The 14,673-nt window shown below is 39.7% G+C and overlaps 1 protein-coding gene across 2 annotated transcripts; it reads right to left on the bottom strand.

The window, feature by feature from the left end:
- Positions 1 to 6,639: 6,639 nt before the first annotated feature.
- Positions 6,640 to 13,386, bottom strand: parvg (parvin, gamma). Of its 2 annotated transcripts, none has more exons than XM_088417423.1 (13): positions 13,268 to 13,386; positions 12,645 to 12,748; positions 12,521 to 12,585; positions 11,071 to 11,173; positions 9,882 to 10,016; positions 9,487 to 9,602; positions 9,365 to 9,420; positions 9,261 to 9,289; positions 8,656 to 8,720; positions 7,650 to 7,718; positions 7,485 to 7,586; positions 7,042 to 7,114; positions 6,640 to 6,953 (listed from the first exon to the last, which is right to left on the bottom strand). In XM_088417423.1, the coding sequence occupies exons 2-13, from the start codon at positions 12,706 to 12,708 to the stop codon at positions 6,841 to 6,843; spliced, it is 990 nt and encodes a 329-aa protein (XP_088273549.1). In that variant the 5' UTR covers positions 12,709 to 12,748; positions 13,268 to 13,386; the 3' UTR covers positions 6,640 to 6,840. The 2 variants fall into 2 exon arrangements, with proteins under 2 accessions (XP_088273549.1, XP_088273550.1); XM_088417424.1 differs by having other exon boundaries at positions 9,261 to 9,292; positions 13,268 to 13,381.
- Between the last annotated feature and the right edge of the window lie 1,287 nt (positions 13,387 to 14,673).

Genomic DNA, 14,673 nt, shown 5'->3' with positions numbered 1-14,673 from the left:
ATATATATATATATATATATATATATATATATATATATATATATATATATATAATATATATATAAAACTATGGAAGAGTGTGCCTTATCTGCAGTTTTTTTTACTAGCCACCAGAGGGCAATCTCCCAGTGAATAAAGGGAGAAAGAGACAGAAGAAGAAGACGCTATCAAAGATTTGACTTGGAGTTTGAACTGCTATTTTTCTTGCCACTAGGGGGCACTCTTGACTAACGCCAATAGGAATGTTACCGTTGTGTTAGTGCAGAATTCTAACGATCCGCGTGTGTTAGTGCCATGTTGAAAATGTGTTGGTGCTGCTCTTGTTTCTACATGTTCAGTCTGCGTTGAAGGCATGAAGTTGTTTTATCCAGGCGGTGTGAAAAGAACGTTTTCAACCAAAACAAAAATAATAACGACAATAAAATGATGGCGTAAGCATTCCTGGCATGTGCGAATTGAGAGCTCGCCAAAGCACATCAACATTGGCCATGTGCTGCCAGTTAATTAACACCGTGATACAGGCTGGGTAGACGAGTCGAGACGCCGCAAAAAATAAATCCCCTCTAGCTTTGCCACAAGCGTATGGCTTTGTATTCGTATGAGCTTTTATTAGATGTTTTCATATTTCACATTGTCGTTTTCACTTTTTTTTGACAAAACTTTTGTTTGTTTCATTTAGTCAAGCAAAAGCAAGATTTAGGTTGGAGCAATAAATTGAATGAATTTGATCATTTCTTCTGCAAAACTCAGAAAATCAGACATTTTTGTGCACGACGATCATAAAAACATGCCCTCAAAACCCGCATAATCAAGACATTTTAGTCTGCAACAATCATAAAAAATGTCCTCAAAACAAAAAAAATCTGACATTTATTCTGCAACAATCATGAAAAATGCTCTCAAAAATGCAAAATCTGACGTTTTACTCCACAACTACCATAAAAAATGCTCACAAAATGAAACATTTTAGCGTACAGCAATCATAGAAAAATGCTTGCAAAATTAGACATTTTGCTTCGCAATGATCATAAAAAATGCCGCAAAATCATGAAAAATGCCCTTAAACCTGCAAAATCAAACATTTTTGACTGCAACAATCACAAAAATGCTCTTAAAACTCGCAAAATAAAACATTTAAATCTGCATCAATTACAAAAAATGCTTTCAAAACCTGCAGTCAGACATTTTTGTCTGCAACAATCATAAAAAATGCCAACAAATTTAGACATTTTTGCCCGCATCAATCATAAAAAATATTAAAATCCGCAAAATAAGACCTTTTAGTTCACACCATTCATTAAAAAATGCCTGTAAAACCTGCAAAATCAGACATTTAAACCTGCAAAAATCACAAAAAATGTTCTCAAAACCCACAAACATTTTGGTCCGCAACAATCATAAAAAATGCCTGCCAATTTAGACCTTTTGGCCCGCAACAATCATAAAAAAAATGCAGTTTAGTTCACAACATCCATAAAAAAAATGCCCGTAAAACCTGCAAAATCAGACGTTTAAGTCTGCAACAAGCACAAAAAACGCTCTCAAAACCTGCAAAGTCTGACATTTTAACCCGCAACAATCATAAAAAAATACCCTCAATTTTAGTCTGCAACAATCATGAAAAACACCCGCAAAATCCTTCATCTCTAATCATTTTCTTATGTCACTTCTCCGTACAGAATCACGCGGCCGGCCGGCCGACAGTAAAGTAGCACGCCGATTCCCGGAGGTGTCCCGGAGGACACGCCCCCCCCCAAACCGCATCCACACTTAGATCGGCGGCCGTCCAGGAAGTCTTTGGCAGGGACGCCCCCCCCCCCCCCCCCCCCCCCCACGTCCGATGAGCACAAGCCAGCCGCGGACTGACGGCGGCGGCGCTCAACGAGCCGGCTGAGCTACCGGGGCCGGCGGAGCGGCGCCCGGCCCGGCCCCATCCGGCCCGGCGAGTGACACTAATGGCTGCCGGAAACCGGATGGAGCTTTTCAATATGAAATGGCGTGCGGGTCTGTGTCGCGTAGCAGTTAAACACGGTGGCCTGTTTTTTTGATGTGATAGTCACACGACGAGTGGTGAACCTTTCGGGAACTTGTCATTTGGTTAGGTGGATGCCGAGCATCTCGCGTAGACTCCGACGTGTTTCCTTTCCGCCGGCGGCCGCAAAATGGCGCCGCTTTTCCTGCTGTAGCTTGAAAAATAGAAATAGATTTTTCACGCGTTATCAATGTTTGTTATTATTTTAGAGCGGGGGTGAGGAAGTGGGAAACGGCGAGAAAAACCTCAGTAGTCCCAACGAACAGCGTAAATACATAATAAATGATAATATCCTCCTGAGATTAGTGTTGGGAAAACGAAGCCTCATGAAGCACTTACATATATATGTATTTTTTTTCTCCTCCTGATGGTGCTCTTGTTTTAAAGATAAATCCTAAAGCGATGAAAATCTATTAGGGTTAGACAAGAGTGCCATCTAGAGGGGCAAAAAAATATCAAAGCCGCTTCATGAGGCTTCGTTTTCCCATCACTACCTGAGACATGTCCTATCCATTTGTGTCTACTCCAGTGGACATTGGTTTTTGGTGTATATCTTAGGTCTCACCCTACCAAGTCCTACTGTCCTGGATGGAGGACATTCTGTCCCTTCCAGTCATGTCTCACGTGTTTGTGTGGGTGGGATGCCAGGACAATATGGACACAATAGTGTATTGATAGGAAAATGAAGCATCATGAAGCACTTGTGATATTTCTCTTTTACTTGTCTTGATGGCGTTCTTGTTTTAAAGATAAATCCTATTGCAATGGTAGTTTATTAGGGTTAGAGCAAAATATTTATCAAAAGTGCCTCATGAGGCTTCATTTTCCAATCACTACCTAAAACACTTGCTATTCATTTGATTCTCGTCCAGTGGATGTTTGTTTTTGGGCTCTTATCGTTTGCCTCATTGAAGCTACCCTAGCAAGTCCTAGTGTACTCAGTAGAGGACATCCTGTCCTTTCCAGGAAAAAATACACCACAGATGGGATAACGAAGCTTCATGAAGCACTTGTATTTTTTTGTTTTTACTTCTCTTGATGGTGCTCTTATTTTAAAGATAAATCCTAATGCAACGGAAATGTATTTGGGTTAGACCGATAGCGCCATCTGGAGGAGCAAAAAAATCTGTCAAAAGTGCTTCATGAGGCTTCGTGATTTTCATTACGACAGTGGACAAAAACGCTGCTTCTCCGGAGGATATTAAACATGAATTCCATTACATTTTGAGAAGAAAATAATCTCAGCCAAATCATTAGCGAAGATCAAGGCCTCTGAACCCATTTGAGTGTAGTTGCCATGGTAACCTCCATCCTTTAGCAATATGATGCACATCAGCCCATCGAGGAGTTTCAATAACACCCCATGAGTCAAATTCAAAGATCAAAACTTTCATTGTCAGCAATAATGTACAGTGAAGGATGACAAGGTGTAATCATGATACACACACACACACACACACACACACACACACACACTTTTGCTAGATTTGTAGTCATACAGCCTATTCTCAGAATGACAATTTCGTAGGATTTTGTACAAAAAGTGCACGGACATGAATCAAGGCTATCTGAAGAAGTTCAACTTGTTTTTTTGGTTTTATGAATGAAAGTTTTGACAGTAGATTGTCCCAATGCTGTAAAATAATGTCAGGTGTTCTTTAAAATGAGACTTTTAGTGCATTATGTCTATCAGAAAACAATAATACATTTTATTCATAAAAAAAGTTTCGAAATGGACAAGATCAGCGGCCTTATCAGGAGCAAACAAATTTTAGCGTTATTTGGTATACACTTACTTTTTTGTTGTTGTTTTGGATATGAAGAATCAAAATTAGCCGTTTTTTGTTTTGTTTACCATTTTTATTTGCCGTTTGTCGTAAACAATCTAAATTTGGATCAGTGCGCTTCCTGTTTCGTTTCAAGTTAAAAAAAAAACATTCAAAATTTCATTATATTCTCGTTTTTTTGTTTTTGTTTAGACTAAGGGTTAAACTGTGCCTGTTTTTACATTTTATTTTTCAATGAAAATGAATTCTCGCTCGCTTTTTGTTCCCCTGACGAAATCACCAAAAACAAACGTAAACAAACCATCAAAGTTGCTTTTTCATCACTTCATTCAAATTCCACGCCAATAGGCAAACTCGTGCACCACAACAACAATAAGCCATCCGCAATCCTCCGCCGACACTAAAGTAGGTCACGCCGTGTCACCATGGCAACAACAACGTTCTCCAGTCGACGCTAAGAAGGCGCTTGTGAAAAGTCAACACGTCGGCGACCTTCCCTTCTGCGGTTATGTGCGATCATCTCGGCGTTTGCCGGGACGTTAGCGGCCGCTCGGTTCCCATGGGAGGAGCTAACGTTTAATTGGCCGCCCGCCGCCAACACATTTGAACACACGGGAGAAATAATTGGCCGCGCTTTTCATTCACGCTCCCTTGCTCCTTCCTCTGCCTGCCCGCGCAGCTGCCACCCTTTTTTTTTTTTTTTTTAATTAGTCGCCAGGAAGGTTCCGGAAAACGGCGAAAAGATGGCGACGTCTCTGGGGTGTTATCATCTTTTCCCTTTACCGATGTTTTTTTTTTTGTTTTGTTTTTTGTGATGTGGCGCTCCCTGCAAAGTAAACTACCAGAGTGGGAAGAGGGGAGCGGGCGTCGGCCCCGCCGGTTGTCATGGTAACCGTTGCCTTACAGTGGAAGAGCCACCCGTGCGATAAGTGTACGTTGTTGACATCTAGGTAGAACGTGGCGTGCCGTGCTCACTTGATTGCACTTGTTGAATTTGTATCGTCACGACAGGGAGAAATAAAGTTTTATCTTTTACAGCGTGTTCGGACGGATGTCGTTTTTGTGTCCACGACTCGCTCACAATGAGTTTTTTTTTTTTTTTTCTGAATTTTTAATAATATATTTCTGTTTTCATGATTTATTTTCATCTTTTTCCACCTGATGCATGTTTATTTCCATTTTGTATTTTTTTGTGTTTTCCTTTAATAATATGGGGATTTTTTTTACCTTTTCATTTGTTTTTCCAGATATGTGACTATATTTTATGTTGCTTTATTTTTTATTTGTATTAATATTAATCATCAATAATAATACAACATAATAATTTATATTCTTTATACGTTTTTTCCTCAAATTTAAAAATAATGTTTCTATTTCCCTTTATTTTTTCTGGATGCTTTATTTGCAATATTTGTGCAAATTGTTTTTCTAATTATGCAATTGTTTTTATTATATTTTTGTTTATTTAAATGAATAATAATATTTATTTTTATATTATTTTTCTCCATTTTATATATTTTTTGTTTTGTTTTCCTGTATTGTTCTGGGGATTTTTCCTGAATGTTTTTTATTTTAATATTTTTCCAAATTATGTTGCATCTATATATTTTATTTATATTTTAATGTATTATAACTAATATAATCATAAATAAATTATACAGTATAATGATTTATATTAATGTTTTGCTTTTTTTTCAGCGGATAGTGTTTTGTTCTCTTTTTGTTTATTTTTTCTGTTTTCCTGTAATATTCTGGGGATTTTTTTTATCAATTATATAAATAATTATATTATTTTATTTCTATTTCTTCCACCTCAAAATTTTCAAAAATATTTTTCTGTCTTCCTTAAATATTTTGTTTTTTTCTGAACGTTTCTAAATGTAATATTTGTGTAAAAAAATGTAATATTTCTTAAATGTATATTTTTTATATTTCTAATTTATAGTAATGATATGAACTTCTATTCATAGTCAGAAACCTGGCGTTTTGGGGGTTTTGTGTTTCTACTGCTGCGGACTATTGTTTTGGTCTATATCTTTGGACTCGTTGGAGCTTCTCTACTAAGTCCTAGTGTCCTCAATCGAGGACATGCTGACCTTTCCAATGATCCATCATGTGTTTAGCTGGGATGCAATTTATGTTGCTCTCTTGCTGAGACAAAACGGACACATCGATGGACACAAACGAGTCGTCTGTGTTGCCGGAAGATCAAGAATCCTGCTGCCCCTGACCCACCGCATCACCTGCTGCACCGCCAGAAACTTTGTTCACACACCGCTAACAAGGCCCTCATCGCTATTGTGTCAATCACGCCGCTTCTTCTTCCCGCCGGCGCACACCAGAGGTCTGACGGTCATCCATCAGAGTCCAGAAGGAAGAAAACAAGCAGGCCCATTTCCTGCCGTTGAGGAGCCCTCGGCCACATCCTGTCACGGGGAGTCTGTTAAAAGTCCATTAGGGTTCATGGGCGGATCTGCTTCGTCGCGTTAAGTCCGATGTAATGACGATGTTAAAAGTGGCCACCGGATGAATCGTTGACGCCGCCCGATAAATAGCCGCGGAAATGAAAAGTTACTGGTTGCATTTTGTGCGCTGCCTGGAAATGATGCTACTTTGTTTTGAAATGTCTCACATGGACTCCATCTTAAAAGCACAAATACTGTGCAAGGTGTAATTTGAAGCCATGATGGATTTTTTTTCTTAAAATACCAGCCCTAAACCTCTCTTAAAACCTTGATTTGAATCCCTAATATAAACCTCAGCCATCACTTGAAACCCTAGGTGTGTTTTCAAACCTGATTTTAAAATCCGTCTCTCCATTGAAACCCTAATTTGAGAACACTAATCCTGTCTTGACACCCAAACTGGTTTGAAATTCTAGTTTTGAGACAAATCTGAATACCAAGCGGGAAAAACAAAGCTAAGACACAGTACATAAGAAGTGTGGCTGAAAGAGCGTCTTTTAGCTAAACACTGCCGCCTAGAGGATTGGAGTACAACATAGGACAGTTATGATCGTCATCAATGAAATTCTCCAACGCGTTGGGCAGCCATTTTCTCCTCTTTCTTCCCGTGCCTGCTGAAAAGAGCGTAGAGAATCTTGAGCGTGGCTGCCACGTCCCGAGCCACCACATCTAAAGAGAAAACATTCGACTTGGTGTCGGTGAACGCGCAGGCCCGTGACGTCATATTGCGCGTCAAAAGGAGTCGCGCTGCTGCCACCTTGTGGTTGAACCGAGGACACGTTCAGGTCCGAATGAGTGAGGAGGCTCAGGGCCAATGACACGTTGTCCAGCTACGAGGCAAAAACAACACACACACACACACACACACACACACACACACACACACACACACACACACACATGCAACACGGGTTATAACCTTCATTTAAAACCTTGTGACGCTAAATCCTTATCTAAATCTGGCATGAAACCTTAGCTTAAAACCTAAATTTGACACCTAACCCTGGTTCAAAAACCTCATTTGAAACCGTATCTTTGGTCTGAGACCGTAGTTTGAAAGTCTAACCTGGATTTGAAACCCTAATTTAGAACTCCAACCCTATCTTGAAACCCTACGCCATGTTTGAAACCCAAATTCAAAACTTGAACCCAGGCTTGAATCCTGTATATGAGGTGACGTTGACGCGTGACGGTTCCGACCATCTGCTGGTGGTTGACGGGGGTCAGACTGAAGTCACAGAGAGGAATGAAGAACCCTTCCAGCTGTCCGATTAGCAGCAGTAGAATCACGCCGTCAGAAAACTGCGAGCGAGAGGCAAAATGAGACGAAATCTCGCCCGTCCGTCGAGACGGACTTGCTCGTACCTGCGTGTCCGGGTCCGACACGTGCAGGCCCAGGCTGCCCAATCGCTTGTTGACAAAGTCCAGAAGGTCCTACAACAGGAAGACGTTTTCTTTGCACGTGTGTATCCACTTTTGCTGGGAGTGCAAAAGCTGTGAAATTAACCGTCTTTTTTCGACGGCAACAGACGTTTCGATAAAGTCAAGAAAAACATTTCAAGATTTCCAATCAGGGCACAATACGATTGGCTGCTTGCATTTGAGTCAACGTGCTGCCTCTTTGAAGTTATTTGGGGCCAGTAGCTCATTTAGGGATAGGAAAACGAAGCCTCATGAACAGCATGGTTTTTATGTGTTTTTTTTCTGCTCCTCTAGATGGTGTTCTTGGTTTCAAAATAAAGGCTAGTGCAATGAAAATTGCAGTGTGAAAATTACTATTGAATTATTCTTCTTATTAAAATTAATTATTAAAAATTATGATTGCAATAATTATTATAATCATTAAATTATTAAGAGATAAAAAATTGATTCATGAGGCTTCAATCCCTTCAATCCCCCAGCGAGCTCAGAGGGGAGAGCATGTGATGTCAACAGCAATATATATATATATATATATATATATATATATATATATTGCTGTTGACATCACATGCTCTCGAGACTCAGAAAACATCCAATCACAGCTAACCTGTGCTCTGGGTTGCTCAAGCTGAGCGGTGATTGGTTGTTAGCATTTTGGTGACGGAGACTCTCCACGCTTTGCTTTTTCATCTAATTCATTGATATTTCAATTTGCACCAAAGTATTGTCGTTCCCTGGTGGGTTTCCAGCGTTCATCTCGATAGGTGTGCTAGCTTGATGCCATGCAAAATAAAACGAAACAAAAAGGTGGTAAAATCCAAGGCCTGAGGGTTAGAGTATAAAAGTCCGAGGAGAACGCTAATGAATTGCATTTCCGTCACATCCATCCCTCTGAAGCTTCCTGCAAATTTACACCTTTCCCACCCCTCCCTCTACCCACTTTTCATACCTGCTTGACCAGCGCCACCTGGTGAGCCTCCAGCTTCAGCAGCTTCTCCACGTGATGACCGTCCCCTGAGAGGCGGAGCAAAAAAAAAAAAAAAACACTGCCCACTTCTTTTCTTACAGTACCAATGAATGTTGTCTTTTTCAACAAGATTAAACCAAGGATGCCATCTACAGGAGCAAAAAATATCAAGAGTGCTTCATGAAGCTTCATTTTCCCATCACCATTGAATATTATGTAGACCAAAAAAAATCTTTAAATTCATTAATGAGCAATAATACATTTTGGAACCAGTAATTATTATCACTAAAGTTTTTTACTACCTTAAAAGTATAGTCCACAATAGTGATGGGAAAATGAAGCCTCATGATACACTTGATAATTGTTTTGCTCCTCTAAAAGTCATAATTGTTTTAAAGCTGCAGTGCAAATTGAATCCGTTCCCGTTGCATTAGCCTCCAACTTTAAACCAAGAGCACCATCTAGAGGAGTCAAAAAATAGCACAATTGCTTCATGAAGCTTCGTTTTCCCACCACTAAGTCCACTTATTTGGGATACAGATTTTATGACCTTAAAGACATTTCAAAAGTAAAAATCTGAAAGTCACCATCAGTGTTGTTGGGGCTTTCCGAATTGCTGCTGGGAAAGAAAAAAAGCAGATGAAACGTTGCTCTCCTCAGATGAAGAGAAGGTAAAAAATGCGATTGTCACCTCTCCTCCGTCAGTACCTCAGTTTGAACATCCGATCGGATTCCCCTCTCGCTCACCTGCGCGGATATCGCCGTCAGCTGGCACTCGAGCCGAAACTTTTGCGCCCCGAGGCGGCGACTTACCTCCACCAGAACAACTTCAACCTTGACGTCGGAGGGCAGCTCCACCTCGGGCTGGAAATGTCTCGCCATGGCAACCAGCAGATGGAGCGTAGCCAGGAGGTCTTTCTTGTGGATCACTGAAAGGACAGCAGGACACTTGCGTCCGTTTTGTCTCAGCGAGACAGCAATTTTCACAGCATCCCATGAGACATCACTGGAAAGACCAGGATGTCCTCCAATGAGGACACTAGGACTTAATAGGGTAGCTTTAATGAGACTAAATATAGAGACCAAAAACTAATGTCCTCTATAATGGACACAAATGAATCGACCGGCTCTCGAGAGTTAACCAGAAGAAGAAGAAAATATCCAGATTGAGATGATTAGCAGAGCCTCCATTTGTCCGCATGACTCACAGCTGACGTCCCACTTGATGTCCCGCTGGTCCAGCCTCTTGTCCAACTCCTCCAGGACGGCGTCCAGCTTGCGGATCTGAGCCGAGCTGGTCAGCGCAATCTCATCCAAGGGCAAACGCACACCGGCCAACCTGGCTAAAAGAAGGAATGACAAGCATTCGCCATCCTTTATTTTTTCTTCTCTTTCAGCCTCATATCAAAGTTCTGCAACAATACTTCTTATTGTGGAAATCTATCAACACCAGTAATAATTCTAATATATTCAGTGCAATGACTAATCGACCATTAATATTTTTTATATTATAATATCTTTTTTTAATGTTCCTTTACAATTAAATAAGATACCTTTTTAAATGGAAATTATTCAAATACACAGGATTTTTAATAATAATGATTCTTAGTCATATCTAGTAATAATTTCATAATGAAGTCTCATGAAGCACTTGCGATACTTTTTTACTCCTCTAGATGGTGCTCTTGGATTAAAGATAAAAGGTTAAAAGGTGATGCAGTAGAGGAGCAACACACACACACACACACACACACACACACACACACACACACACATATATATATATATATATATATATATATATATATATATATATATATATATATATATATATATATATATATATATATATTGCAATGCATCAAATATATATTAGAAAAACTCAAATAAAAATAGCTTTAATATCATATACTGCATAAATTCATAAATACAGAGGTAACAGGAAAACGAAGCCTCATGAAGCACTTTTAATGTTTTGTTTTTTTTCTCCTCTAAATGGTGCTATTGGTATAAAAAATAATGCTAATGGAATGGAAATGCATTTAATGATCACTTCATCTTTAAACCAAGAGTGCCCTCTCAAAGAGCAAACATGAAATATCAAAAGTGCTTCATGAGGCTTCAGTTTCCTATTATTACTCTGTTATAAAAGTACCCTTAAAAATTCACGAGTTTTGCACTACATACTTGGATATAACAAAGACCTCAAATACAATATTCATATTATGTATAAATGAGTTTGTATTTATGAAATATTAATACAAAATGTTATATAATGAAAAAAAACCTACACAACGGCAGATGTCTTTGAGAGTTGTCAATGTGTGTGTGTGTGTGTGTGTGTGGCGTGCGTAAGCGTGTGCGTGTACTAGGCGGAAAGCGATATCGTCGTCGGACCAAGAAGATGATGAAGAACCAGCCCGTCGTACAGATCATCTTGCAGACTCTGAACCACGATGTGCTCTGCTTTCAGAGTGCTATTGATCCAATCCAGCAGCGCCTGGCCAGACCCACACACACACACACACACACACACACACACACACACACACACACACACACACACGTTCATTTCATCTCTCTGCATTGAGCTCTGACGGCCTTTGATAGGCCTAATTAATATCCTGCGATAACGCCAAATCCTGAGCTGGATGGAAAAGAAGCTCATCTAGATTCAGTCTGACAACATGAAGCTTATTTATTCATTGCCACTTGCGGGAGGGAGACACTTTCTGGGTGGGTGGGGGCTGTCATCCAGGAGAGCCCCCCCCCCCCCCCCCCCCCCCCCCCAACTCGCGATCTGGTTCCCATCACCTCCCATAATTACCTTCATTAAAATTTCAGCCAAGCTTCCACCTCAGCGGCCGCCGCACGTATGATTCATGCGCACGCGTCGGCTTGGGAACATGCGGCCTGTCAAAGGCGCTTGTGGGTCAGCTTCTCGCACGTTTCCCCGTCGTTTACTGCGAGCGAGAAGCCCACGCCGGCCTTCGGGGATATTCTTCAACATGGCCTCTCACACACTACCGGAACTTATTTTTCAGTGGATCATAAAGTAGGAGTGTTTTGAGTATGACAAGTAAAAGGAATAGGAGGAGTATTATATTGGGGTATTTTACAGGGGTATGTGTGAGAGTGTTTCGGTAGTGTGTGTTATTAGTGTAGAAAACTTTTGGTAGTGTGTGTTGTGTGAGTTGTATGAGAGCTTGAAAGTAGTGTGCAAGTGAGAGCAATTTGTGTGTGTGAGGTCAGTGTATGTGCGATTGCATAACAGTGGTGTGCAAGTGAGAGCATCTCAGTTATTTATGTGAGATTCTTTCTAGTAAATGTGAGAGCATCTCAGAAGTCATTGGCTAAAATTAGTTGTAGTTTCTTTTTTTTTCTTTTTGTAATTTTCTTTTTTTGCTGGCAGTCATGTTAATTTTTTCTGAGAGTTTTAGCTATATATGTGAGAGTGGGTCAGCAGAGTTTGAGTAAATTTAGATGTCACCAGCGTCCTTTTTGACCTAAAAAAACATGATTTGAAGAACCGCTACTGAAAACTTATCATTTGTATGTGTAAGTTTTAGTAATATGTGTAAGAGCACAATTGTGCAGATTTTATTAATGTGTGAGGTCATTATATGTGTGATTGCATAACAGTCCTTAAAACAGAGCTTAAAAAATAGTTGAACATTATTTTACCCTTGCAGACATGTTAGTCATTTGTGTGAGAGTGTTTTAGTGCTATGTGTGAGAGCATTTAGAAAAATATGATGTGCGCCACTTTGTTTTGTTGTTGCTGAAGACCTGTCATTTTTGTGAGAGTGCAGTATGAGAGCATTTCAGTAACTTTTTGTTTTCTTACATCTTTGAGCTTCTCCAGTTTGGGGTCTTTGAGCGACGTCGGCTGGATCATCTTGGTTCTCTCGACTGAATCAGAATTGGAATTAGTAGCCCTCAGCTTTTTCAAGAGAAGAAGCCAAACTCACCCTGGACTGGGACTCCATCTTCTTCTCCTTGTTCATTGTGATCCTGAGACACATTTGACTCCATAGCGCCCTCTTGTGCCAACAATTGATGCTGTAATAAATTACTGAACGTAACATAAAATTATTACTATTATTATTATTATCTTATTTTTTAATCATGAAAAAAATACTACCACTACTAGCAATACTTATTATTATTATTATTATTATTATTATTATTATTATTATCTTATTTTTTAATCATGAAAAAAATACTATTACTACTAGCAATACTTATATCCTCCTGAGAGCCAGTTGATTGATTTGTGTCCATTCTAGTGGACATTTGTCCTTTGACTCATTGGGGCTACCCTACGGAGTCCCTGTGTGCTCAGTTGAGGACATCCTGGCATTTACGATGGTGTCTCATGTCTTCGGGTGGGATGCAGTCCACTCGGCGTCAAAAAAAGACACATGAGTGGACACAAATAAGTAAGCTGGGTCTCGGCAGGATATGTCAGACACATGAAAGTCATGGTGACTAGTTCGACCTCAACATCCTCTTTCCTGTTTTTTTTTTCTTCTTCTTCTCTTGCAAACAAGATTATTGATGAAAAAAAAAATCTATTTCTGTATCTGCTTACCTCCCGAGACGGCTTTGGGCTCCCGAGAAGAAGCGGAGGGATAAATAAAGGCGTTTCGACTTGGGTCTATGGAGGATTCGGACGAAAAGCTCTGTCAGCACCCCGGCGCTTTTACGGAAATAAAAATGTCACCCAACCAAGAAGTGAAGACACCACATGCACACTTGAGAGGATGCGGTTGAGACAACAGTAGCGTTTCCTCTATTTTGGGGTGACATCTGAGCAGGAGCTTTACAAGCGAGGGACAATTTCAAAATATGATACAGTCCTACCTTGACTTGTGAATTTTATTGTCATCGTAAATGTTCGCCACCTGCAGACATGGGCGTGGACGGAAATTATATTATCTATGCCGGGTATGTGAAAATTGCAGGGAAAAAAAACAGATATAAAAATTTGGCAAATTTTCTTTTATATTACATTAAATTTGTTAAATAAGTTTTCCTGAGACCCATCCGATTAATGTGTCCACTATTGTGTCCATTTTGTCTCAGCAAGACAACAAAGTGACTTGCATCACGAGACATCCGTAATTTTGTCCAATCTTTTGACCTTTCCATCAAAGGTGTTTCTCATCAAATGGGAATCATTGGAAGAAGACATCAGGGAGCTGAAATTTCACCCGGATGATCAACAACGTGTCAACGTTTAAAATGGTACATTATTTAGTTATTACACCAGCAGGAGTGTACCATCTCTCGTCTAAAAACTTCGAGAATGATGCGGGAGAAAACGACCCAAAAATGGTCAAAATACTGCACAAGGGGTCAAAAAGGGGACGTTGTCAAAACTGACAGTGCATGTCAATGAAAACTGAACTATAAACAGAATTTTCTAAAAATATTGAAAAAATGTCCGAACAAATAAACTCATAAACAAACAAGAGTGATACCCAGTGGATCAAAAATTAAAAGTGCTTCACGAGGCTTCATGAAGCATCTGTAATATTTGTTCCACCTCTCGATGGTACTCTTGGCTTAAAGATAAGTGCAAAAGAAATGTATTAAATTTCCACTGCATCTTTAAACAGAAGTGTGATACCCAGAGGAGCAAAAATATACCAAAAGTGCTTCATGAGGCTTCATGAAGGCTTCATGAAGCACCTGTGATATTTTTTCCACCTATAGATACTGCTCTTGATTTAGAGATGATGAAAATGTATTAAATTTCCACTGCATCTTTAAACACAAGTGTAATAGCTAGAGGAGCAAAAGTATACCAAAAGTGCTTCACGAGGCTTCATGAAGCACCTGTGATATTTTTTCCGCCTCTAGATGCTGCTCTTGGTTTAAAGATGTTAAATTTCCACTGCATCTTTGGCCTTTTTAAATCTAAGTCTTTGCACAGGTTAGTGGCTGAAAAAAAATCTTTGACATATTTTGAAAAAAAAGTGAAGGACTGTATAT

The sequence above is a fragment of the Hippichthys cyanospilos genome, chromosome 6 (assembly GCF_059441005.1).
Source record: "Hippichthys cyanospilos isolate Australia breed blue-spotted pipefish chromosome 6, RoL_Hcya_1.0, whole genome shotgun sequence".
In the NCBI taxonomy this organism is placed as follows: Eukaryota; Metazoa; Chordata; class Actinopteri; order Syngnathiformes; family Syngnathidae; genus Hippichthys; species Hippichthys cyanospilos.
This window is presented reverse-complemented; position numbering and strand designations above follow the sequence as displayed.

Coding starts and splice junctions, on each gene's coding strand:
- parvg (XM_088417424.1), bottom strand. CDS start 12,708: ATGGAGTCAAATGTGTCTCAGGATCACAATGAACAAGGAGAAGAAGAT. Junction 10,017..11,070: donor GGTTCTTCATCATCTTCTTG/GTCCGACGACGA, acceptor TCCTTCTTTTAG/CCAGGTTGGCCGGTGTGCGT. Junction 7,719..8,655: donor AGGTGGCGCTGGTCAAGCAG/GTATGAAAAGTG, acceptor TTCCTGTTGTAG/GACCTTCTGGACTTTGTCAA.